Source organism: Grampus griseus (assembly GCF_964374135.1).
Source record: "Grampus griseus genome assembly, chromosome: 13".
In the NCBI taxonomy this organism is placed as follows: domain Eukaryota; kingdom Metazoa; phylum Chordata; class Mammalia; order Artiodactyla; family Delphinidae; genus Grampus; species Grampus griseus.
The window spans coordinates 18,758,863-18,786,517 of NC_139007.1; the positions used below are offsets into that span (position 1 = coordinate 18,758,863).

The 27,655-nt window shown below is 40.0% G+C and overlaps 1 protein-coding gene across 1 annotated transcript; it reads right to left on the reverse strand.

Annotated features, from left to right (window-relative positions):
- Positions 1-27,655, reverse strand: TBX18 (T-box transcription factor 18; the record flags this gene model as incomplete). Its single annotated transcript, XM_082669195.1, has 8 exons — positions 1-725; positions 2,795-2,889; positions 8,478-8,542; positions 11,784-11,951; positions 20,455-20,626; positions 23,648-23,749; positions 25,930-26,134; positions 27,349-27,655. 8 exons carry the CDS (start codon positions 27,653-27,655, stop codon positions 1-3), a joined length of 1,839 nt encoding a protein of 612 aa, XP_082525321.1.

Consider the following 27,655-nt stretch of genomic DNA (forward strand, 5'->3'; position numbering starts at 1 on the left):
TCAGACCATATGTGCAGACACTTGAGATGATGAGAGAGTTAAGCTTCCTAGGGTCCTAGAATCAAAGAAACTCTGCTGACCCCCACTGCTAAGCAGGTGCACTCCTTCCACGGGGGGCAACATCTGCCGATCCGTCATGGTCCCACTCGGTGAGGACCCCAAGAAACTTCCTTGGGAAGAAACAATTTTCTCAGGACTGGCAGCCAGTTTGGGGGATGTGGAGAAGTTATATCCGTACAAGGCACAGGGGCTGTGTAACCTGAACGTGTTATAGGAACCCTGGTGTGTCTGGTTAGCAGCAAAGGCGTTGCTGGGGGGTGAAGGCATGATGTACTGGAGCTGGGGGGACATCCCGGAAATCTGCATGGACAAGCTGGTCTGTGGGCAGCTGAAGGTGTCCCCATCCGTGCCGCCCATGGACATGTTCACCGAGGCGCTGCCGCTCACGCCCACGTAGGAGGGAGTCCTGGGCGGGGCGAAGGTCTCGCCCGTCTGATTGGTGAGCCTGTTGTAGGTCTCGGCCAAGGACGTGCTGTATCGGTTGAGGGTTAGGCTAGAGCGGGCGCATGCGGAGTAGTCAGCCGGGGCCAGACTACACAGCTGGCTGGTGTTGGGTCCCAGGTGGAAGGCTGGAGACGAGCAAGGGGAGCCGGACAGAAGATGAGGGTGGGTGGCCGCAACGCCATTCCCAGAACCTTGCAGTAAGGTGGAGGAACCTGCATTTCCTACAAAAGAAATTGAAATGTAAAGAGCATCTTTTCCTTTCAACTGTGTACACATGTGCTAGACGGACTTGTTACAAGGGGCGGGTACAAAGACGAAAAGGAGATGGTCTCCGCTCTCAGGAACTGTAATTTAATTGAATTCAGACTGAAATATTTTAAACATAGATCCTCTCAATATTTTCAAGGAAATTATCTCCCCAAGGAGTGACTATTTTTTTTTCCAGAAGATATTAGGACACTATCACATAGAATTTTCACATTTTCTCCCTCAATTAGCTTTCTCAAAGTTTTCTCATTTTTTAATAATAAACACTACAAATACTGACTTTCCTGGCAACTTTAGAAAATATAAATTTCATCTTACCCTGTATCTTGTTCCAAAAGTTCCATCACCTCACTTCTACCCAACTTTTTTTTTTTTTTTTTTTTTGGCTGTATGCGGGCCTCTCACTGTTGTGGCCTCTCCCGTTGTGGAACACAGGCTCTGGACGCACAGGCTCAGCGGCCATGGCTCACGGACTCAGCCGCTCCGCGACATGTGGGATCTCCCCGGACCGGGGCACGAACCCGTGTCCCCTGCATCGGCAGGCGGACTCTCAACCACTGCACCACCAGGGAAGCCCCTACCCAACTTTTACTCTTTCTTTCGGCAGAGCTTCCTCTGGAGCAATATATTTTCTTGCCAAAAAAGAAGGAATTCAAAGAAAAGAGCCAAATTGGTCAAAGACACATCCTGCCTCAAACAAACTTGCAACTTCCCACTGCAAGCTTGTGTGCATCAATGACTGTACCACTCAGGGCTACTGAAATAAGGCAACCGTCTAGAACTTTATTTTCTTTTTAATTGGAGTATAGTTGCTTTACAATGTTGTGTTAGTTTCTGCTGTACAACGAAGTGAATCAGCTACATGTATACATATCTCATTTCCAAACAGAAAATGATTTGGTGAATCACATGCTAACACAAGAGCAGAGATCCAGCAAGTAAACAGCTCTGTGAAATAGAGAGGGGGGTTAACCCTGCATCCAATCAATAACAGTGGTGGCGGCTGACTCCCCCCTCTGGATTTGCTGACAGATTGATGTTTGCAACTTGACGGAACTTAGGGAGAGAAGAGAATTCCAATGGGCTGGATAGGTTGTAAAACCTTCATTGCTCTAGTGACAGTGTTTTATACAGCTTCTTAAAATAATCTAAAAGCCCAATCTGCCCAATGATAATTATCTAAAACCCAGCAATGCTAAATTCTCAACGAGGTGCTGGGCAGGATCAGACGTAAAATGCTTGAGTGCAGGAGTGAGCCGCGAGTCCTACCTACCAAGTAGAGAAGGAAGTGTCATCCCTTTCCATGCTGCTCCCTCTGAGGAAACACCAGCCCTGGGCTCGCAGGAAATACTCAAAGGGGAGCTCAGGGAAGGTTGCCTCAGTGTGCCTGACCTTCTCATCATAAATACAAGAGAACCCTGCCTAGAGGCAATTCTGCTGAAGGAAGAGGAAGCTGGCAAGAAAGGGTAAACCGGGACCAGCATGGGCAATTATCTGTGAAGTACACCTGGTACCAAGGCCAACTAGTCTACCTCTAATTTTAAGAAGAGATTTAGGGTAAAGTAAAGGTTATGAAATATATAAACAGCCTAAAACATCCAAGACTTAACCTTTGACCACAACGGCCATTTTCCTGGCCCATCCCCATACCAGACAGAAAAGAGAGGGATCCTGTAATGGGAGGATGTTGGTAATGAGGTCGCCATTATAGAGGACAAGCAATGACTTGTGCAGTTTTCAGTGCCTGAGCATCTAGGCAGGACCTGGCTGTATACATGAGCCAGGAGACTTCTTTTTTTTTTCGTTTTTAAGTCTTTTTTTTTTGATGTGGACCATTTTTAAAGTCTTTATTGAATTTGTTACACTATTGCTTCTGTTTTATGTTTTGGTTTTTTGGCCGGGAGGCATGTGGGATCTTAGCTCCCAGACCAGGGATCGAACCTGCACCCCCTGCATTGGAAGGTGAAGTCTTAACCACTGGACCACCAGGGAAGTCCCTGACCCAAGAGACTTTGTGATTTACCTTGCTTGGGAATTCCAGGGATATCTTCAAAGGTGAGGGTCCGTAGTGAAGGTCTCCAGAATGCATATGACTCCACAAGGGCTTCCAAACCCATTCTAAATGGAAGGGTCAGGATGGGGGTGAACACAAGAAGCTCAGTTAGGAGCAGTTGGAGTTTGCAGCCATAATAAGCAGCTCAGAAAACACCGCTGGTGTTGACAGTGGCCCCCCACATTGGCAGGTGAGGAGCTTGGCACAGACAGAAAAAGAAATGGTTCGGAGATGAGCTACCATTCTGTCACCAGGAGCACAAGAGGATGGAATCCACCCAGGATGTCCTGTTAACATTCTCAGAAAACTTAGCTGATCTCAGGGGATAAAAAGCTGTACCCTTGTACCAGGAAGTTGGGGTGGAGAGAGTCCATCCTAGCTGCCGTGAGTCCACGGCTTTGCTGTAATCTGGAGCTCAGACTCTCTCCCTGTTACACCACTCTCCCTCTGATGCGGAGAGCTCTGCCACAAAAGCACGCCCTGTAGAGGCATTTCTATCCAGCATCCGGTGCCTCGGCAGCCAGCTGAGAAGAGCACTCATCCTAAGAAAACTGACTTCTCTCTCAGAGGCGTGATCACCACACGCAGGGCAGCCAGGGTGGGCTCTGGGGAAGAGGGGGCAGCCCTGGCTTCTCAGCCCAGCCTGGAGGATGATCCCAGGAAGGTGATCTCACAGGGTGCCACGGTATATGGAGCTAGTATCAGCACCAGACATTATTTTAAAGCCCCTACACACACTTAATGAATGGACACTTAGAGAGACAGGATAACTTCATTATGGGCTACTTACGTGGATACATGCATGTTTTAAAACAAGGGTGACTACTCTAAACACATAATAAATGTATGTACCTCCTACTGTAAGTGATTCAGATATCACTTCCGTACATCAGATAACTAAGTCCTCTAGGTCATAGAAATGAGGGCCTTCACTCAACTGGCACATTCTCAAGGCCTCACCAACTATTTCCTCAATCATCTCAGTGCTAAGCAATTTGTTAATCTAGGTAACATTGTGCTTTTCATGAAATATATAGCTCCACTGTAGGAAATGTCTGATTCCTGAGTGTCAAACAGCACACGAACACCTCTTGTGATTGTCAGATACAGTTCTATTTAATACAGATAATCTGTATTTAATGCTGATATTAAAGACAGGGTCTATCTTTAATAGCTTAGACTCCACGTGTTACTTTCCCTCCATCCCCAAGTCATGAGCTATGAACTAAGACTAGAGAAAACCGCCTCACAGAGTCACACCCCCTGTACAACATGGCGAGAGCTCTCTGAAGACCCATGGTAAGTGACCTGTGCGTGCAGCTAAAACCATCTTCCGCCGCTTGCCCTGGGCTGCCCTGAGCATGAAGGACAGAGTCTGTCTTCGGATGGAATCAGTGTGCCCCAGAGAGAGGACTATTTTGTGGTAAGGACACTGGATTGGAGATCAGGAGAACTGGGTTGTAACTACAACCCACTAACCTTGAGTAAATGTTTGAAGCTCCCTGGACTGCAGTTTCCCACAAAGTGAGGATTGGAATACAAAGCTTTAAACCCTCTCCTAGCTCTAAAGTTCTTTACCACGAAGTGATTTTTTTTCCAAACGAGACATGCTATCTGTGGCTGGCTACAAACCAGATCCAAGACCACTCTACTCAGCAATATTTTATGTACATTAAAGTATTGATTGGGGAGAAGGTTGGCAGCCTGGTCAGTCCCAAAGCCCCACATGACCTGCAGGTTTCATTTAATACTCAACTTATGAACGCTGGGTGCTGTTGAGCTGATTGCTCTATTTTTAGCTTGTACTAATACTCAATTTTTATGACTTTCTAGAAAGAAGCTTTTTTAAGCTAAAGAAGTTAGGACACAGTTTTGTATAAACTGCTTTGTGAAACCGCATAGATGAGTTTTCGTAATTGTAGTTTTAAATATTCAGGATACCAGAGTAGTCCTGGAGTGATCTCAAGGGGAATTTACAAAGAGGTAAGTCCTGAGCATCGATGGGACCTAGAAATTTATTAGCTGTGGAGATGACCATCAGTGCCTTATTTGCTTTAGCAGTGTAAACTGTATGATGCTTCAAATAAAAACCCACAGACCAAATTTTTAGGGAGAAGTTATTGATCCTCACAAATATATAACCCTAAGCTGTAAAGGGATGCTCTGAAGGTGACAGATCTACATGTGATCTGATTTGGACCTATTGATATTTTTCTTGAAGCTGTTGTTTCACACTGCAAGTTCTAGAAAGGATTTCAGATATTTTGCAGGAAACAGTTATAAAATATTTATTAGCTGAATCTGGACTTTTTTTTTTAAAAAAAGCCTTCATTTTCTCCAGTAATGGAGACTTTTTCCCATCTAGTTAAAGAAAAGATAAAAGACACCTCCTGCAGGAGTGTAGCCAAGACGGTAATTTATACAAGATGCTTTTGAACAATTTCCACACTTTATCACCTCGCTAATTTATGCTATCAAATGGCCAAGTTTATTTAGTAAAATGGTTATGTTTTTCCTGAAGTATTTAAAGAGAAGAAATTTTTGTACCTTCCTGAGTAAAACATTTTATAGGGTCAACCGTAAGGCCTAACTGAAGAATGAAACTATTCTCAGCACATAAATTCTCCTTCACGTAACAAATGTCTTGCAGGAGAGCTTTTAAGGGCTGAAGCTACTGATTCCTATAAAATAGGCTGCAGAACCATAAATAGCCAGGAGGGTATAATTTTTAATTCAATTGTTTTATAAAGTTTAAAAAAATCACAAGTCCAAGTTTCTTTCTTGTCCTGCATAATTTGTTTATTTCATGTCTAGGGAAAAATAAAAACAGAATGTGTATTAAAAAGCAGTAACAACAGTGCAAGAAAACTGGGGGTATTAAAGAAATATTTTGAATTTTTTCTCATGGGCTTTTTTCTCTATCAATATATGAAAACATATCATCCCTCCCCCAAGTCCTCAGCACCAACGCACCTTCCTGGTCTTATAGATAACTTTCTTTTTAAAGGAAAATAATACATAAGTTAGAAATCTTTAAAGCTGACCAAATTCTCTCTTTTCATTATAAGTGTCTTTTGCATTTATCAGTGGAAAATGTTAAAATCAGATTTTTTTAAAACTGGGAATACTGGTCCATAGATATTTAGCATTCCAAAATGGGCACTGAAGAGCTTTTCTGTGATAAGCAGAAGTCATTTAAATGAGAAAAAAAGTGAAACTATTCATTTCACTAACAAGAAAGCTATGTATAAGTTCAACATGTTTTTCCTATACTATGATATTGTTTAAAGATTTGGAGTAAAATAAAAATTTAAAATTTTAACAACCTTTAAAAAGTGTTAAAACATAATTTATTATTTTTTGCGTGTCGATTAAAAACTTTAAAAGGTTTAGAGTCAGGCAATAAACAGCAAGCACCATGGATGCCATGCTTATATACTCCTGAAACAGCCAAAGGGAAGAAAAAATTTCTATCAAACCTAGCATTTGACCTCATGGTACCAAACAAGAGACTTAGTGGTTTATTTTCACCAATGCCTCTGAGTTTTTTTCACTGATCAAATTTTTAAAAACTAACGTCTTTTCATTGTGCTGACTTATCTAGAATTCTTCCTGAAACCTTGTAATATGTATCTTATCATCTCACTTCTACTTATAGGCTTATCCACTATGACTACTACCCAAAATACACCTTTAAAAATATGTTTAAAGTTATTGCTTCAAAAACAAACTGACAGTAATGTGCAACATGATAAATATAATGAACACTGCTGTATATTATAGAGGAAAGTTATTAAGAGAGGAAATCTTAAGAGTTCTCATCACAAGGAAAAAAAATTGTTTTTCTATTTCTTTAATTTTGTATCTATATGAGATGATGGATGTTCACTAAACTTATTGAGGTCATAATTTCATGATGTATGTAAGTCAAATCATTATGCAGTACACCTTAAACTTAGGCATGCTGTATGTCAATTGCATCTCAATAAAAGTGGAAGAAAAAAAAAAGACTGCGTACAAGCCATGTGACCCCCCCAATGTCAACAGCAGTGAGGTCTTTGCTAGAGCCATCCTACAGGAGAGCCTGGACTTAGTTCCTGGATGTATGATCTCAAGCCTAAATGCTGCCCTCCTGGAGTTTCAGTGAGTTTTAATAAATTTATTCTCTGCTTTAAAAAAAAAAAAGAACTGAAAGAAATGCAAGGGTCATAAATAGATACATACTCTTCGGCTATAACCAAAACCACAAGAAGATTCCATCAAAGTATTTGGCAAGGTAGAAAAGGAGTCATCCCAGGGGCTTCCTTCAGTCACCTTACCAGTGACCACCCCAGTTACTAGATCATTCAACTTTCAGAAACTCCTCTGAAAAGCAAAGTTAACCATGAGCTAATGCAACATAACAAAAGCCAAGCAAAGTTTTTCTGCACATGGAAAGAGACATCTAAAATGACAGAATCATCTCAATACAGCAGACAATGTATAGTAGGAATACCTGCAAATCTTCCTACAGAGTGAAGCCCTGTTATTAGTCAGTCTTGTTGATCTGCCTGCGCTAAGTTTAAGGCTTAGGGCAGGTGTTTAAATGAATCATTGCATATGAAGATGAAATCAAGTCTTTCTGCAAGCATTTGAGTTTATTCTGAGAAAAGGTCTCTGTCTACACTACCTTGCCCAGCTAATCAGCTGAAAGAACTAAAAGTCTGCACTACTGCTTGATTGTTTTCTCTCTACAATTTAAAGTGAAATTGTTCCTAAAATAAGATAATCGGGGATTTTGACCTCATGTAGACACCGCCTACCAATACCAAGTTTTCAAGAAGTATTTCTGGAGTAAAGTGATAAAAAATGTCTCAAATACTTTTTAAAAACAAAGTGCTTTTAAAAACATTTAAGTCAAAGTCTTACCCTGAAAGGGCATCTGGAGAACGTTAGTCTATTATTACTATCAACAGTTATTTTAGAAAACGTTGCACTGAACTGTATTGGGATAGAATCATATCAATAAATTCAAAAACTCTTGGCACACAGACTAGGGTGGTCTGCTTTTTGATAAAAAGTAATAGAGTGGAATTCATTATTGTAGCTCTCCCACTTAGTACAAACACCATAAAACACGACACAGAAAAAATAAACAAGTGTGTGGCTGTCAGTAGAGCCAAGACAAATTTGGAAACCAAAGAACATCAGCTGTCTTGGCAGTGAGGAGTAGTCTCATATTCTAGTTGGAAATCTGAGTGAACAAGAGTCTGTCCTATTTTGAAGACAGATCAATACATAATTGTGACATCACTAAGCAAATTCTAAACCAAGAGCAGATGCAGAGAGTATTTTGATTTGGGATATTAAAGCCCCTGGATCTTGAGGGGCAGGTTTCCACAAGGCCCCTTCAGAGGCAGCATGCACTGTACACCCTGAGAACTTCTGTTTTCACCCCAGCATTTCACATCAATATTAATCTTAGAAATGGGCAAAATGCCACACCCAAAATAAGTTACATCCAAGGCTCAATGATATTAGTAAATTTAAATCCTCATCAGAAGTGATTTCAAAACCATGTCAGTAAATTTAATTGTTTACTTTGTAATGGAAAGTTCACAATAAAAAATCAAATATATTTATCACAGCCAGAATGTTTTTCACTAAGGCTCACCTGTTACGCCCAGAGTCTCGGAAGCCTTTGGCAAAGGGATTCCTATCTATCTTCAGGCGAGTAATCTGCAGAGCAGAAAAAAAAAATCACATCAAGTCTTATTATAAATGCCAAGGAAGGTTATTAAAAATGGAAATGATGGAAGAACTATAAGTAACTCCAAAATTAACTGTCAGAGGATGTACTGTGTTCTTCCCTGTTTCTCAGGTATTTTATTATATTAGTAGCAAAGCTACATGAAAATTTCAGAAATCATCTAGACATTCATTTGCTATGAAAAGGACATTCCCCCGCCTCTGTTCAAGCCCTGTAATAGATAAAGTTTGCTTTGCTTTTAATATCCCTGGAGAAGGAGATTCTGAATCATCTGTTGATAATTTGCCCTTTGTTTGACAACCTCTCTAAACTAAAATTCTTCCCTTTATTAACGCTGTGACATGTGTCTGTTTCTCTTGCAGTAGTGGTGATGCGGAGCAGCTAATATCCAGCTTCTATTTAACAGACATTTATACGCTTGAATGTTGTTAACCTTCTTCAGAAATAGGCAATATACATTCCTTTAACTTTGTCTCTCCTTGAATCATCTTTATGGCTCTCATCTCCTCTTTTATCTATGGATTCGTGACCTGGTCAGAGCACTACAGTGAATGTCTAACCAGAGGTAACCATGACTTGAAGGTTCTAATGGGATTCAATCTTATATATGTAGGAGAAATAAATAATGGCTTCATTTTAACTACAGTTGTAATTTGTTGACTCACAACCAGATTTTTGCCCAGGAAGGCCCCAAGATTTGAGGGAAACATTTTTGCAAGTGGTCTAATCGTCTCCATTAAAAACAACTTTTTGTAGTCATACCATCCTGAAATTGACACTAGTAAACAACGTCCCATTTGTTTCTTACCAGATCTCCACTTTGCCCAAAGGAGTTAACAGCCTATTTTCTAAGAAGCACATCGTGCTTTGTTTTCTGTGTTCCCTGGTTTAGTGGAATCTCCAAAGTTAATGAACATCCTTCTTTCTTATTGTGCCATTTTGGCCAAGGACAAACGAACACTGCTGGACGACATTAAGGCAAAGAAAGGCACCCTTGGAAAGTCATCCGCAATCCCCCTATATTATGCTGTGTATGCTCTCAACCATCTGCCAATCAGCCATGCAACACCTGAGGTAGGTGTACTCCATATGCTACTGTCTTAGTGTGTGGATAAAACTACATTATAAATGAGATAATGTAAGAGTCTGCTAAGTAATTCACCATGTCTGCCACTCTGCCATTGAAAGAATTCTTTATAATTCATTATAGCTCAATTATCTGTTCATTTAAATCATGTTTAAAGAACATTTAATAACTTAAGTGTTCATTTAAAATAGTATTTTAAAAAAGAGTACATATTTATATAATGGTGCCTTGTCTAAATATAGGTTTTTCACAATTACTATTATAATGATTTTTTATTGCTGACATCACATCTGTTGAGTGCATACCATGTATGCTGTAATATGAGTTTTGTGCATATTATTTTATTGAATTCTCATAGCAACTTAGATGTAGTTATTATCCCAATTTTATGTTTCTTTTACACTGGGTTAAGTTTCCTATGATCATAAGGTTAACTGGCCGTAGAACTGGGCTAGCACCCCAGGCTTTAGAGCCCACGCTGGTAGCCACCAAGCATGGGCTGCTTACCAATTTTCCAAAAGTTCTTCAAAATGGCAGCCAGGAAGTTTAAAAAAATGAACATGGTTTTTCATCATCAATTTTCTTTTCTTCTAATTTTTCCATCCTCTTAATTGATTTGTCAACATTTGTGAATTGGTGTTAGTCACCAACATGTACCAAAAGTCCACTGCAGCTCGTTTATTGTATCACAGAGGCTAGTAGAAAATACACTTTTAACACAGTTAATTGGGTACGTTGGAGAGAGACTGACAGACAGACAGACAGACAGAGAAAAAAGATGAACTGGGTAACAAATGCCTCTGCTCTTTTCTCTCCATGCATTATATTTTTCCTTTAATAAAAAACATTTTCTACACCTGACATATTTTAAGAATATCTTCCTAATTATCTCCAGCCCTTGCAGGCCTGTCACTGTTGCAGCCTCTCCCGCTGCGGAGCCCAGCCTCCAGACGTGCAGGCTCAGCGGCCATGGCTCACGGGCCCAGCTGCTCCGCGGAATGTGGGATCTCCCCGGACCGGGGTACAAACCTGTGTCCCCTGCATCGGCAGGCGGACTCTCAACCACTGCGCCACCAGGGAAGCCCTCTCCAGCCCTTTTAAAGGTTAATTTCATGTTCCCTCCCAAAAACCTGCATAGAAGTGTGACAACGTGAGTATGAGAGGACAGGACAGCCTGGGCTGTGGGACAGGTGTCGCCACATGGACGAGAACAGATAAGCCTCTCAGCCCTAAAGGAGGACGCACAGGACAGGGTCCAAATCTCCTAAGAAGCTTTAAAACAACAGAAAACACAACAGAGAGTTTATAAAGCCTAAAATTGTTAACTGAGATGTATATAAATGTAAAGAGAAGTGGAAACCTAAAATAATTCTGCTGACCGTTGAAATTTTAAAAAAATCTACCACAGACCACATCAGCCTCAACTCCATCGCTATTTCTTATGAAAACTGTCCAGAATTGCATGGATCAAATAATTGCCTCAATTCAGTTATCCACCTGCTTGACACAGCCTTAAAGAAGTACATATACTTACTCATATAGAAAAGAAGTTTTTCACTTTTCAAATTATTTCCAATTTTATGAAAGGATTACTCCACAATCGCTCATCTCTCAGACTATATAAGCATATGCATCACCCTCTATCACAATTAAAGCATATCTTGAAAGAAATAGCCCTTTTGTATATATATACTAAAATGACTGCATAGGATAAATGCTTCTGAAATATTTCCCATAATATATGGATGGTAGCTTTAAAATAAAGTGAGCTGTCAAATCCCATGCCCTGTGACGTAACTCACTTTCATATCCTACATGTCTATTTCCTAGTCAATACACATGCTTTCTAATTTTAATTATGACATCAGGATTCAATGTCTCAAAATGGAAAGTAAACCTACACGGCCAGTCATGAGACACACTCTGGTCTGAAGAAATCCTCACTAGAGTAGCTTTACATGAGGAATAATGGATAAATAATTGTTATTACAATACATATATATTCTGGATGGCAAATGCTTTATGACAATTCATAACATTTAGATACAGAGAAAAGAAGAGCTAGCTTTCAATCTGCACATGAAATTAAACGGCTAGAAAGATCCCAATTCTGAGAACAGTACCTGCTGGTTCTGATAGGCGGTGACAGTGGTGAAAACAGTTTCTGGAAAGGAGAATGCCTTCACTCCCTCCCCACATGGAACAGGCTTGATGGGAGAAAGATCATCCCCACAGTCTTTACGGATGACATGGACTCGCGGTTGGTATTTGTGCATAGAATGAAGAATAATCTATGTCAAGGAAAGAGAAGCCAAATTTGTCAGCAACTTCTGCCTTGACTAAATCTTTAACGTGCAAAATGAATCCCAGTTGGAAATAAAAATATCCAAGGCTCTGAAAGTGCCAATTTAATAAAGTATATCAAAATTGGACTGAGACTGCTAGGAAGCTGTTTGCAAAGTGTGCATAAAAATACAAACGAAAAAAGTAATCACTATTTTGGCGGAACCCTGTGTATAACCATACGAATGTAACATCAAATTTTCTGTTTCTGAAAACACAAGAATAAATTCATAAGCCTTTTATTTATAATGATCCTAATGGAACACAGAGTCCAAGACAATAAAACTAAGAGTGAGACTGAAATGATTATTTGAATTCTACCACACCCATCCCCTAAAAATCAGTATTTGCACACCAAGGTTTTCTTCAGAAACATTTTTTCCCTTGTTGGTGACCACAACATGTCTATTCAAGGGCAAAGGGATTTTAAGGATACCCCAGGGTGTGACTTATGCGTGGCTCACAAAGTCTCTGGTTTGCCTGGAGAGCCCAGCGTCCGTGCTCCCATCCTAACAAGGCTTCCAAAACCCAGATGCCTGGCGATGCAAAAGCTCTCAGACTCAGCTAGGGGAATCTGATGATACGGTTCAACTGCCTTCTGCCCAAAGACTCCACTTCTGAGAATTTATCCTAAGGAAATATTCCAAATCCAGAAAAGCGTTTCATATACAAAGATGTGCAGCGCACCATTTACAACAGTGGAAAAACTATAAACCACTGACATGAGTAGACTGGTTAGGTAAATGAAAGTCCACACAGTGGGATACAACATTATTCAGCCATTACTAACGCTTTTAGGACATCTTTAACCACATAATGAAACGCTTCTTTTTAAATCTTAAATTAGAATAAAGGATCCAAGTTGTTTTTCAACTTATCATAACTACATAAAAGTAGACAGTAAAAAGGACCCATACAAAGATATGAAGAGTGGTCACAGCTCTGGATGATGGAATTGTGCGTGAATGTTTTCTTCTTCTTTATACGTTTTATACTGTCAAGGTTGAGGAGGTGGGGTAAAGAAATAGCCCTAACCTTCTATGCCTACTTTCTGGAGATCAGCACGGTGCTTTGTGACCACCTAGAGGGGTGTGATAGGGACCAGGTGGAGGGAGACGCAAGAGGGAGGGGATATGGGGATATATGTATACATTTAGCTGATTCACTTTGTTATACAGCAGAAAGTAACACAACATTGTAAAGCCATTATACTCCAATAGAGACGTTAATAAATAAATAAATAAATGCAATGTGTGATTCTGGATTGGAACCCAGACAGGAAAAAACAGTACTCAAAAGATATTATTGTGACAGCTGGAAATTTTTGAATATGGACTGTGTATTAAAAATAGTATATGTCGGGCTTCCCTGGTGGCACAGTGGTTGAGGGTCCGCCTGCCGATGCAGGGGACACGGGTTTGTGCCCCGGTCCGGGAGGATCCCACATGCTGCGGAGTGGCTCGGCCCGCCCGTGAGCCATGGCCGCTGAGCTTGCGCGTCCGGAGCCTGTGCTCCGCAACGGGAGAGGCCACAACAGTGAGAGGCCCGCGTACCGCAAAAAAAAAAAAAATTGTATATGTCAATGATTAAAAAAAAAAAGAAACAGCCCTATCCAATGGGATTTTCTATTTGCTGCCAGGAATCCAAATTAATATATTCACTAATGAGTTTAGTTAATGAATCTATATGTTTCCTGAGCTATACAATTTGAATTCCGGTTTTGAGGAGTTAGGAGTTTGGAGAAATGCTTAAACAAAGGTCTGGGAAAAACACAGTGGTTGGTTGACCTGCCTCATGTTTTTCAGGATGTGCTCAGTTTAAATAAGCCACATTCAGAATCACTGGTCAGCCCAAACACAAATAGCCCTCTACCTGTAGAGTGTGTTTGCTGCCCCCAAAGGATGTCTTTACACTCTGTTATTAACCAACAGTTTTGGGGTTTTTTTAACCCTAAAATTTTCTTTCTATCAGTGGAGGAAATGCCTGGATAGCAGATCTAATGATGGGACCCACCAGACCTTCCTGATGGAACAATAGCATGAGTCTGAGGAAAGGACAAGAGGGGACAATAGCCTTCATCATCACCCAGGGACACACAACGCAAATCAGCAAGCTCTGGAAAAGTCTGTTTCCAGGTTTAGAAAAGGACAGAATTTCAACTAACTCATTCATGGCTCACAAAATCAGTTTAAAGTGTTGCAACTGGAAATTTTAAAAATAAGTAAAATTAGCAAATAAAGCAGAAAAATAGAGTGTGCTGCTTGTAGTAAGAATAGATACTGTTTTCCAAAACACTGTCTGCTTTCTGTGTGTGTGTGTGTGTGTGTGTGTGTGTGTGCACTAAGTCTAACATGAAATGTATGTCTGGCTGTGAGTCAGGTAAAAAGTATGAAAAAGCAAGATTTAATTCCAATGATTAGCAAATTCCAGAGCAGACTAAAAATTGGAAAAAGCCACTTTACATTAAACAAACAAAAATACAGTGCATGGCCAAGAAGACGAGAGTGAACTGGCTTGTAGTGAAGGAAACAAAAATTCATTTGGGTTTCTGTTTACTAGTCAATGAAAAGTGGGTTCTTGTTTTATAAAGTCTTTGTTCTTTCAAGCAGATTTCTCTGTATAGCTATATACACTTTAATTTCATTTATTTGTTTATATCCTTACGAAATCTCCAAAATGACTTAAGGTGGGGTATACTGGGGTAGGGTACAGAAATAGATGAGGCATGCCTATGTTTGCACATTAAAGGGTAACTGCCAATAGCAACCTGAAAATTATTCAAGGAAAATAATATACTTTCAATATGATCTATAGGAATATAGTATATCCCTGGAAATTTTAAGAGAATGCTAAACGAGCCTTAGTTATTCTCATAAAATAGCATGATTTGCTTTTTTTTTTCCATTATTTGCTTTTTAATGAACTATCAAAGTTATAATGACAAGTGTTCAAGAATATTTTTTTAACATCTTTATTGGAGTATAATTGATTTACAGTGGTGTGTTAGTTTCTGCTTTATAACAAAATGAATCAGTTATACATATACATATGTTCCCATATCTCTTCCCTCTTGCATCTCCCTCCCTCCCACACCCCCATCCCACCCCTCTAAGTGGTCACAAACCACCTAGCTGATCTCCCTGTGCTATGTGGCTGCTTCCCACTAGCTATCTACCTTACGTTTGGTAGTGTATATATGTCCATGCCTCTCTCGCTTTGTCACAGCTTACCCTTCCCCCTCCCCATATCCTCAAGTCCATGCTCTAGTAGGTCTGTATCTTTATTCCCATCTTACCCCTAGGTTCTTCATGACATTTTTTTTCTTAGATTCCATATATATGTGTTAGCATACGGTATTTGTTTTTCTTTCTGACTTACTTCACTCTGTATGACAGACTCCAGATCCATCCACCTCACTACAAATAACTCAGTTTTGTTTCTTTTAATGGCTGAGTAATATTCCATTGTATATATGTGCCACATCTTCTTTATCCATTCATCAAGAATATTTTGCTTATTTAATAGAACAAGTAGAACAAGGAGAACCACTGGCCTTATAAACAAGGAGACCACAATGATAGTGCCCATTTCTGAAACTCAGATAATTATAACTGATCTGCATGTTCCGTGCTCTCTGTTCTGTTCAGATGGAGGCTGTTTTTTCTTTGGGACATTACCTAGGAGCATAGATAGTCACATGGACCTCTGTCCATAAACACGGGGTGCTTTCCCATGTGAAGGTTAATACAGTTTTTTCCCACATTAAAGATACTAGGTTTGAGTCAAAAGAAGCACGATGTTACGTGTTTCTGATCTGATGGGCCTTAAGTGCCTGTAGTTTGACAGATACACCACCTGTCCCTCACAAAACAGCTCAACAGGGAAACACTACCTGCTGACTCTGGAACTTTTCTACATGACCTAAATGCCAGTGTTGGAACAAGTCAAGCAAAGGACCAAGAAGGAGCAGATAACAAAAACCTGGCTCCCTGCATTTTTGGTGATACCAGATGCAGACTTGCTTTCAATGGTAGGGGTCAGGGTAGGTACACAGGGTTGCAAGCTCCGTATCAAAGTGGCCTGGGTTTTGTTTCAGGTGTGATGCTGTGCCCTTACAAATATGGACTTTCAAATTCATCAGCTCATTTGAGTCACTCAAAATTCTCTGGTTCCGATATAACCCATGAGAGAACCAAGGCCCAGAGAGTCAAAGTTTTTTTGCTTATGAACCTTAGCCCTCTAAGCCATGGCAAGTTCCTTCCATCAGGGAGATCTAGCAATCTCCCCTGTGACCTCTTGCTTCCCCATCTGATTCTCGAGCAGAAATGGGAAGAGGGTGAGGACAAACTCAGAGCTAGGGTGACTGTATCAGTGAATCCTCAGCAGCTGGAAGAACAGACCCTCCGACAAGTTTCCTGGCTGTAGATGCCTGACTGTGCTTCCTTCCAAAGTACACCAGCACTGTGGGTACAAGTCCTGCCCTGGTTAAAGGTGCACCATTACCTTAGATATAGAATTACCTTAGATATAGAATTATCTAATTCTGCAGGGAAATGTTCACCTGAATGTTTCCCTCCAGACAGCAAATTCCAAGTGGAACATGCACATAATGAGAAGGAAATACCCCACCCAAGCATGCTGACCATCTGCTCCCAGGTAATCCAAGAGTCAGTCTTGGTTTGTATACAATCCAAGACAAAGCTGACTACAGTCTCCCCAAAGGACAAGTAGGGATTATAAAGTCTTCACAACATTCAAGATTAGCTGTGGAGATTGAAGTAGGTCAGAAAGAGAAAAACAAATACCGTATGTTAACACATATATATATGGAATCTAAAAAAAAAAAAAGGTCTGAAGAACCTAGGGGCAGGACAGGAATAAAGACACAGACGTAGAGAATGGACTTGAGGACACAGGGAGGGGGAAGCGTAAACTGGGACGAAGTGAGAGAGTGTCATGGGTATATATACACTACCAAGCGTAAGACAGATAGCTAGTGGGAAGCAGCCACATAGCACAGGGAGATCAGTTCGGTGCTTTGTGACCACCTAGAGGGGTGGGATAAGGAGGGTGGGAGGGAGATGCAAGAGGGAGGAGATATGGGGATACATGTATATGTATAACTGATTCACTTTGTCATAAAGCACAAACTAACACATTGTAAAGCAATTATACTCCAATAAAGATGTTAAAAAAAGACATACATGTGTAGTCCTAAAAATTATAAGATTAATTTTTCTTTAATAAAAAGTTGACACGCTAAACAGGAAAAAAAAACAGATTAGCTGTGGAGTGGTGGGACATTTCTACATCTCTAGATTCTCACCAGTATTCCTCTCTAAACAATTCTTGGTGTTTGGAAAGATGAAAAATCACTTTGGGGAAAATCACAATGGCACATAATCTCATGTGCAGCCCTAGGTCCACTCACAGCCCTGTGACAATTTGTTTCCTCCAATCTCTCTGTGTTTAATAAAAGTCCCAGGTCTACATGGAGTTCTCAAGTCACCATGTTGAACACTTGTACATCTTTAGCCGAATAAAACTGGGAACTGAGAGGACAAAAAGTAGGAAACCAATTTAGAAAACAAATGACCTCGCATTTGAATCTACAGCTTGATTGGTTAGAGATTAGTGTCACTTCCTTTAGAATTGGGGGGTGGGGAGGCTCAACTGTATGAGGGCAGAGAGGTGAGAGTCCCTGAGAGGTCTCTGCATCAGGAAAGGGACTGCTGAGTTAGTCCCATCACAATGGTACTGCTGACTTCTCAGACGCTGGATCACATCAGCAATAGAATAAGAAATGACTTCCTAATCTCTAATCTAACCTTATTTAGGGTCACCAAACTGAGCAAAGAAACACAGCAGACACCTTCTTCACAGGGCCTTCCCAATGTCTCCTGGCTGGAACAATATGGTAACTGCACTGCTGTGCGCTGACATCACGATCACCTGTGTGCCTGTCCTCTCTCCCCATCTAGGCTAGAAGATCACTGAAGGCAGAGACTATGGCTTCTTATCTCTTACTACATTTTACAAAGTCTTCAAAACTTTGTTTTTAAATAAAGAACAGAAAAGAGCATTTTCCCTCCTACCTTCTCCTCTAGTATCAAGCGATATGTACATTTTTACTATTTGCAAAGGCGATTTCCTCGCTTCCAAAATGCACAGGTACATATTATTCTCTCCCTATTCCCTGCACACACTAATTACTTTCCTTTATTAAAGTATTACATCCTGTCACAACCTTAAAAGAATTTTACTGGAAAATGACACACTTCTATAGATTGTGTCTGTTTTCTGCTATGTTTTTATTTTTTTAAGAGTGAAATGTTATAATTATTTAGGTATAAACAATTGTGGCTCAAGTTGCAATCTATTCTTTTGTATTTAAAACAAATGCTGTGTGATAACTAACGCTATGTGTCAACTTGGCTAGACCACGGTACCTAGATGTTTGGCCAAACACCAGTCTTGATGTCGTTGTGAAGGTACTTTTCAGTTGAGATTAACATTTAAATCAGTAGAGTAAATCAGATACCCTCCATAATGTGGGTGGGCCTTACCCAATCAGTTGAAAGACTTAAGAGAAAAAAGGTGGAGGTCCCCTGAGGAAGAGGAGATTCTGCTTCCAAACTGCCTCGAGGCTCAAGCTGCAACATCAGCTCTTCCCTGGGTCTTCAGCCTGCCCACCCACCCTGCAAATTTCACACCTACCAGCCACCACAATTGTGTGAGCCAGTTCCCTAAAACAAATTCCTCCTCTATCTCTATCTCTATTTCTATCTATATCTATCTATATACCTATAACTATATCTATACATTCTGTGGGTTCTGTTTCTCTAGAGAATGCTGTTTTAAATAAAGTCTAGTGAAATTATGAAGTTAAAATCAGATGGATAAATTACTAGATCTATATCTAATTTTGTAGATATGGTAGATATTAGATATAAAGCCAGTAATTTGATCTGAAAGAATTTGAATTATAGAATGACTATATTTATTTAAATTATTTAAAGGAGTTTGTCCCTTATATATGACAGTGTATAGCTTTTAGACCCACTTATCTCTTTAAAAGATATATTCTCAAACTATAGAACTCAGAAAAGCAGGGTATGTTTAAGCTTTGAAAACAGGTAACACTTAGTGCCATTTATTTTAAAAATTTTTACTGTAAAAAATATTAAAGACTCCTCAGCGGATGCACTGGCAAAATTTCACAGTTGGCTCCCCCAATGAGACAGAAGAAACTAGTGTTCTTTCATTGAAATCAAATGAAAAATAACTGTTACAACCTGACTGTGTATATACAGACAAAATAGAAGAGAAGCAAAGTAATGCACTAAAGTACAGGGCATGAAGTGGGATTCAGAAATAAACTGTACACTGTTACTTTTCTGATTCTGGTTTAGAATATGAAAGGCAACAAATAAACAAAAGTACTGGCAGTTTGAGAGAGATGAGTCTTAAAAATTCAGGTGCTGCATCTGTACCACAGTGAAATTTGTACTTGAATGTCTTCATTAAGGTCAATTTGCTTAAGATATTATCTAGCAACTTACAAATCACATCCTGTCATCGCTGTATTACTAGCTTATGACAGTTTGCATTTTTGTTTGAAAAGACTGGCCCATAAATATGCTATCTTCATGTCACCCCTTTGAGAAATGAACTAGTTGGTATTCCTTTTACGTACCGTATATGCTCTTAAAAAGGCATTTCAATCCTGCTTCAGTCAAAACCCTCTCAAATAACAGAAACCTAATAGAAATGCTAGCATTGAGTGGAAATCAGCATGTATCCAGAGTTACTTATTTATTAAAATAATAAGGGTAGTCTTGCCTAGGAACAATACTGTGTACAAATTAATAAAGTGTTAAAAATGACTATATTATTGAAATGGCTGGCTTTAGCATATATATCATTTTTCAGCAGTTTTAAGATGAAAAGGAATTATTACAACGTATTTGACACCTTAGATGTCGTTACAAAACAATTGGGAGCTTGCAGGTGGAACACGCAAACAGCATAAGCCTGGGCTGTTATTGAGAAGCATGAGCTTCACTGGAGAAAGAACTGGATGCAGGCAGGACACAATAAATCATTATCACTGTTCACCCAAGTGCCAAGAATTCATATTCAGAGTATAATAATTGGCACCTCACGGGATTTCAAACAAATGTTTTGGCTAAAAATGGCTGCCTGAGGTTCTTTCATTCCAATACAAATGCAATATCTAGTTTTCCCTATTAAATGCTTCATAGAATACTCCGGCCACAGGCATAATCTCTGATGCAACTATAACCTAGATTTTGCGCAGACTGTGCACAGGCTAGTCAACCAGGAGAGGAATTTCATGATCTTATAAAAGTTCATTTCCTTCAGGCAGGAACAGTACAGATACAGCCCACGCCATCCAATGGAGGCAAATTAGGGAGGCCATGTACTTACATGGCCTTGGTCATCCAGTTCGTTGTTGGTGAGCTTCAGCTTGTCGAAACTGATCACTTGTCTCATCCAAGTCTCCCCTGAGGCAGGCGAGTCTGGATGAATGTACACCCGGGGTGGCACAGGGGAATCAGCGTTGCCCGCCACCATCCATTTAGAGCTGTGGTAAACATACCTAGAAGGCAATGACAAGGCTCAGTTTGTGAACTGTTGCTTTCTTGGAATTTCCAACTCAGTAGACTCAGACAAAATCTGCACCCTTTAAAAAGTCTAAAATTTGACGATTTGCTCTTTACATTCAATGCATATAAAATAAGAATTCAAGCACTTTTTAAAAACTCTCTGAAGCAGTGATAACCTACTGACCACTCAAAGTGGTATGTTAAGGATTTAGTGAAAAATATGCACACTATTCCCACCATAAATGCAAGTGTTTTAATTTGGATGAATCACACTTAAACACATTAGACATTCTGTCTGTATTCTGATGTTTTCCATTTTTCATCTGGATGTTCAATTGACATGAAGAAACTAAGTTCTCAATCTCTCCTTTAACGAAATCTCAAAAATACTTGAGAGTTATACCTTAAAGTGTCCCACTTTCTTTATCACTTCCCGTTTTACACTTATGTTCAAACTGATGAGATAGATGGTAGAAAGGCAAGGGGAAATTGTCAGAACTTTCAGTAAATTTATTTTCATAGGGAAAAAAGTTCTATCCATTATCATTTATAGTTATTTTTTCTAACTCTATTACACTATAAACTGAGGATATTCTGTTTAATTTTAAAAGTTTGTAAAATCATAAAACATAGGCCTTTATCTCCTATATTTCTCTTTGTTTTGACTATTGTAAGAAAATTCTTTAAATTTTTTATACCACTAATTAAAATACACGTCAAACTTTAAAAATTATGATATATCTAATTAACATTACCTTTCTAACTAAGAGACAAAACATCTTATTCTATTTGTGTATGTCAACTATATTGACTCTATAAAAATAATCATTTAAATAACAATGTTTCAAGTAGTATATAAGACAGTAATGTTTAATCTTATATTCAGACCATAATTTATTAATGTTAATTTAAAATACACTAATTCAAAAACTAGAAACTAGTATATGGATGATTGACTTAGAAAAGGGTAGAAAATGAAATTATATACTTCGATGTTTTTCTTCCATTTGTTTTAAAATATGGCATACAATTTAAAGCAACAATTTACAAATAGTCTCAGAGAATTCTACCAGTATATATGCAAATTTCTTTTTAAAATAGCATGAAACAGTTTCATAATATCTCTGATGAGGCTCACTGTTTCAATATGGTCACACATTTCATTCTCTTTTGAGTTCAATATGCCTTCTATTCTTTAATTCCTTTTCTTGGGAAAAAATACATTATCACAAAATAAAGAATAATAATAAAAACAATTCCTCTTAATTGATATAGTGCAATTTCAATAAATAAGCTCCTAAGTGCATGGCCTTTTGTGAATATTAATTTTACATTCTAATAAATCACAATCACTTTTCATTTCACCAAATACCATTCTTTGATAGCAGAGAATAAGCCAAAAATATTTGTTTCTACCATTGTTGAAAAAGTTGGAAAATAAAATGCAAATCTTAGAAATGCAAGAAAAGCAGCACAATGAATATAGAGCTATTGCCAAAATAAATAGAGTGATATGCTCTGTCAAAACCTTGAAAAAGTATGCATATTGAATAGTTCAAAAATCCACACCCACTAGGAGAATAAATGCTACATGTTACATATTCTTTGTGAAACATTCTCAACACAAATGCTAAAAACAATTTTTTTCTTGAGAAGCAATATAAGTGAAAGCAAATTTATGTTTTATAATTTGACCTTTTATAATATGGCATCTTAATACTTGAAATTTTTCTTGCTTTATGTGTGAATAATAAGGATCAGTTAAGTAAAATAAAGCATCCAAAATATATGGAAGAGATCTGGAGGAAGAAATAGAAGACAAACTTAGAAGAAAAAAGAATAATTTCTAAGCTCATTAGAATTACATTGTCTTCCTAAGGGCAAAACCCAAATTAGAATATGGATTTTAAACCAAGTAAACTTAAAGAATAAACTTCAATGCCTTCTAGCTTCTATCATGTAGTAGATAATTTTAGCAAAGCTCCCTAATGAATTATTTAATTAAAATAAGGGATACAACTTTAAAGAGTAATAAAAACCAAATCTGATTTCATTTAAAAACTTACTAAATGCTCTAGCTGTTTATTTAAAAGACAGAAACAAAGAAATTTAAAGCAGCATCTTCCGATTTTCCACTCAGAATTTCCTTTTCTAAATGTTAGCATTTTTTTTAACATCTTTATTGGAGTATAATTGCTTTACAATGGTGTGTTAGTTTCTGCTTTATAACAAAGTGAATCAGTTCAGCTCCTCAGTAAAATAAAAAGAATTGCCATTGACGACTGTTGATTTGCTTACTTGCAGAAGGAAAAGCAAAGGTTGGTTTGATACCGAAGAAAGTATCTTTTCCAACTTTACTTGATATCTAGATAAATATATTCTCTCAAAATCCAAACACTACAAAACTTTTTTAAAATTACTGTGTTAACTACCAGCCAAAAAAACAACAGTGAGGTAACAAATTCATTGCCAGCTTAAAGATGTCTTAATATAGTAATGAATTGAGAATTTTTTTTCTAAATTGTAAAATATCTTCAATAATTTTCTCAAATTAAAGGGAAAAAAGCCTGTGAAGAAGCCTATGATTTTTGTATGTAACACAATAAAGGGAAATTATTTAAATGTCCAAAAAATCACGAAGAAAATGAAACAATTTGTTAACTATTATGTATATCTACAAACTTGACTCAACATTTTGTCTCAAAATCCTAATCAAAATGTAAATTAACATTAAAGTCACATTTAGTTTAGCAACACTAAACTGACCCCTTATTAAAATTCCTCAACACTTAAAGACATTTCTGTATCTACTAAAAGCAAAACAAATTTTTTTTTTCACATTTATTGTAAGAGAAGGCACCATCTAGACTACTGGAAGTGACAGGGTTTGGATTATGGATCTGATAATTCTACAGGCTTCTGGAAACAAATATCATAATCAGCACAGATTAAATAGGCGTATCCTGTAAAATCCCAGCGTTTTCTTATCCTCTGTATCCATCTGATCACTGTACCTGTATCTTTTGTTGTCCACTGGCACAATATCCATGGCAATGTAATATTGCTGGTGAGGATCTAATCCTGATATCTTCACTCTCATTGCTGGAAACATGCGCCTATGTACAAGGGAGGGGAGGAAAGATGGTTTGGGTTCTGTTTTTGTTTACGATTACACTTGGAGAATGAATAAGCAAAGAAAACTCTCGAATCTGTATTTTTCACATGGAAAAACTTATAACATTCACTTTGGTAATGTAATTCAAAGAATCTGAACACAGGACGTATCAAAACTGAATCATTTAAATGTCATTTGTCCCTGTACTTGCATTCCATGTTTACTGAAATGTCAGTATAGCTAAAAGCCAAAAAAAAAAAAAAAAAATTGTACACTGAAGAAATAATGGCACAGAAAGCACTTTATTTTTTAAACAAAATTTGGTAAGCAGATTAACTTTAATAATACAAACAATAAAGTGTCCCAAATGGTAGAAATAGAAATTTTGAATTTCTAAAAGTGATAAAATATATTATAATGTGAAACTTTAAAAGGGTTATAAAAAAAAAAAGCACAAGGAGCCAATGTGCCACGCCATAACCAAACAATATGTTCTTTATTGAGACAGGACTTCCTGTCTGCAGCATGGTAAAGGTGAAGTGCAAAAGTTGCTCTAAATTTGAAAGGTATAGTAAAACTTCTTTATTGAAAGCAAAAACTAAACACAATGTATATTTGCCAAATCATTCCTTCCCCCACCATACCCTGAAAACACTTTCTTATTTAACCACACTTACTCAAAATTTGCTAATTAAAATAAATGAAAATCCACATTTCTCTTGGCTTCCCAGAGATGCATATAAAAGGAGATGCTAAAATAAACGCACCTATCTTTTAAAAAGGGCACAGCAGCAAGGAATACAGCAGCAAATTATTGTATATTAAAAAACAAATAAAGCAGTTCTCTTAAAAAAAACAACTTTCATCGAATGATTTATGTCTAGGATCCTTCCGGTTAATCTAATTTTTGCTAATTTAACCTTCTAACACAAATTTTAGTACTGTTATTTACCAGAAATGTTTCCTATAACAATAAAGCCATTAAAGACCACTTCCAGAGAAAAGAAAGTCCATTATTCCTAACTAGGCATGAGAACAGTTTAATACGCTGGCTGTTTTAGTGTTATTTCAGTGCACCTGTAAGATAAAGAGTAAAGGTCTTTAACTACATCCTTTATAAGACAACTGTTGCTTTGTGTTGTTGAAGACTGAATTTGGATCATTAATAAAAAGCTCTGTGAAAATGTAGAAGGTAGCATATGGATTCAATAAAATATGTTTTTGTAATTTCTAATAAGTTTGGATACTTTTATGCTATCCAGGTTTTTGCCATGGGTACTCCCTGAAAGAGTTGTGTGTGCTTTTTAAAGTTTCTTTTAAGGAAGATAGTATTCACCGATTTCACTGCACTAAATGAACTGAAAACTCTAAAACGCAAATATTTCTGTCCCTCCCTCACATTAACATGATTTGTGCAACAAATCAATTTATTTTACTAACTGACGGATGTGCACATTTCACACTTTCAAAAAATAGATATATCTTACAAATTTTTTTGGTGTTCCTCAGCAAATTTAGGCTAATTTGTTGGATTTCATTTAGAAAAAAAAGTAATCACGTAACTGTGAATCTATAAAAAGAATGGTTTTTAAAAATCGGGGCAATTGTTTTTGCAGGGATTAAGCATGTATTACTGGTGATTCCACTAATTTTCATCCTAATCTAATATCAAAATAGCATAACACATCACGTTCTCATACTGCCTGCAAATCTTTTGATAAAGATCCAACTAGAAGTTTCGAATCTAAAAAAGCAAACAATAGTTTGCTAAAGAGTAAACTGCGTTTTTTTAAAAACGGGGGGAGGGGTGGATAATCTGTTCCTTAATTTCAGAAACATAACTAAAGCCTAAATAAATGCCTGAACAGATATGAAGTATGATCACGAATCTATAACTACCCTGCATGCGGATTATCAACAGTAACCGTTACCGCCTCCGCGGCGACAGCGATTTTCTCCTTAGCATCCAACGAGAGGACAGCCGGGCTGTGTCCCTCGCCGGCCGACTGCACTCCAGGTTAGGTAGGCAAAGCCAGTCTCAAAAATGAACCACTACCCGGGGCCTTGTCTGCAGAAACTGCTAACGAGAGACCCCACCGCTCTGGCAGGTCCTTCTTCCCAACCCACCAAGAGGTGCGGTGAGGCCAGAGCCGGGGCCGTTCGCGCCAGCGTGCCCTTTACCTGCCGGCCTTGGTGATGATCATCTCCGTGCCGATCTCGTGAAAGCGCTTCCAGAGCTCAGCTCCCTGCAGATCCACCCGCGGGGCCTGCGGCGAGGGCAGCGGGGTCACGGGCCGGGCCAGGGCGGGCACCGGGGACCCCTTCGGGGAGTCTCCTGGGGATGCCAGTGGGGAAGCGCCCTGCAGGAAGCCGTCCTCACAGCCGCCTGGGCAGCAAAGGGCAGAGAGGGGTAACCGGTGAGGGCTCGAAATGGGAAACCTGGTGGGGAGATGAACCCCCGAGGGCGGCTGGGGAGAGGAAAAGGACCGCGAGGAAAGAGGAAGCTTTCTTGCCATCCGGCCCTTACAACAAACAGGCCCATGGGTGGGTAAATACGCGCTCCGCCAGCCAAAGGGACGGACACTCGACTTTCAAGTAGAGCCCTCTCGGTCCCCAAGTCTCAAGTCCCGCAGAGGCGTGCGGCCAGCGTCCACCCCACCCTCCCTGCTTCCGCCCGGTCAAGGCCCCAAAATAAGTTTTGTGCCGCAGCCGGAGTCTGGGATGCATGCCCAACGGAGCCTGAGATGGGTTCCCGAGTCCAGATCCGCAGTGCAGGCCCCGACACACCCCACGCCATGGAGAGCACGGAGCAAAAGCGCCTGGCGCCCCGGCTCCTGGTCCCAAGCCCTTGGGCCTCCCTTCGTAATAGGCGTCCGAGGCGCCTTGCTTCGGGCCCGGCCGGAGGCATCCTCTAGAAAGCTCTTCAAACACCGCTCTCGCCAAACTCCCCGGCCGCCCGGAGCTTCTTAGCAAAGCAGCAGCGGGAAGAGAAGAGCACGAAAAACAAGCCCACGATCGCCGTCGGCCTTGGCAGCGGGAATCAAGAGAGGAAGGCAAGGGAACCGCTCAGCTACTCCTCGGGAAACCACGTTTGCAAATATGCCGCCCTCTTCCTGGTTTGCCCAAACCGTTTAGGCATTCGTTTCGGTTTCGGGGGTGTGGGTATGCCGTCGCTCCCCCCACTCCCATGCTTTTAAAAGTTAGGAAAGAAAAAAGAGCACCCAGGGGCTGGAAGCCCAAGGGAGGCAGATGCGGAAAGCACAGATGTGCACCGCCGAGCGCCGCAAACTGCAGCTGCTGAGGGCGCGGTGTGAGTGGGCGGTGGCGGCAGCAGCAGCCTGAGAAACCAGGCTGAAAGCGGCATTTTACTGTCTGGAGGGTGACCCGAGTTGCGCGGCGAGAGCGTCCAGGGCAGCGCGAGCTCTGCGCCCTGACACCCAGGCTAGCGCTCTGATGACTGAGTTGCCCCGGGCGCACAGGGACACCGCGCGCGCGCACGCCCACAGCTCGCAGTAGTTCAGGTTCTCCGCGGCGGTACTGGCCCGTGGGACCGGGAGAGGACGTCTAAGGAAGAAGTTAGGCGGGAAGGGGCTGACTCACCCGCGGCTCCGCGGGAACCGCAGCTCCGCTCCAGGTCTGCACAGCTCCGGATGGGCCCGGATGCCGCCCCAGCCGGCGGGGAGAGCGCAGTGCCTTCGTCTCCCTCAGAGGAGCCCTTTTCTCCGGCGGCGCCGCCGCGGCTGCAGCCTCCGTCATCTAAGGCCCCGGCCGCCTCCTCTGCGCCCAGCTTTCGCCTCTTCTTCTGAAGCTGTTGCTGCTTCTCGGCGCCGATCAGTGCCTCCACGGAGAAGGCGTGCGCCTTAAGGCTTAGCATGCTGCACGGCGAGCCCCTCCGTTTCTCGGCCAT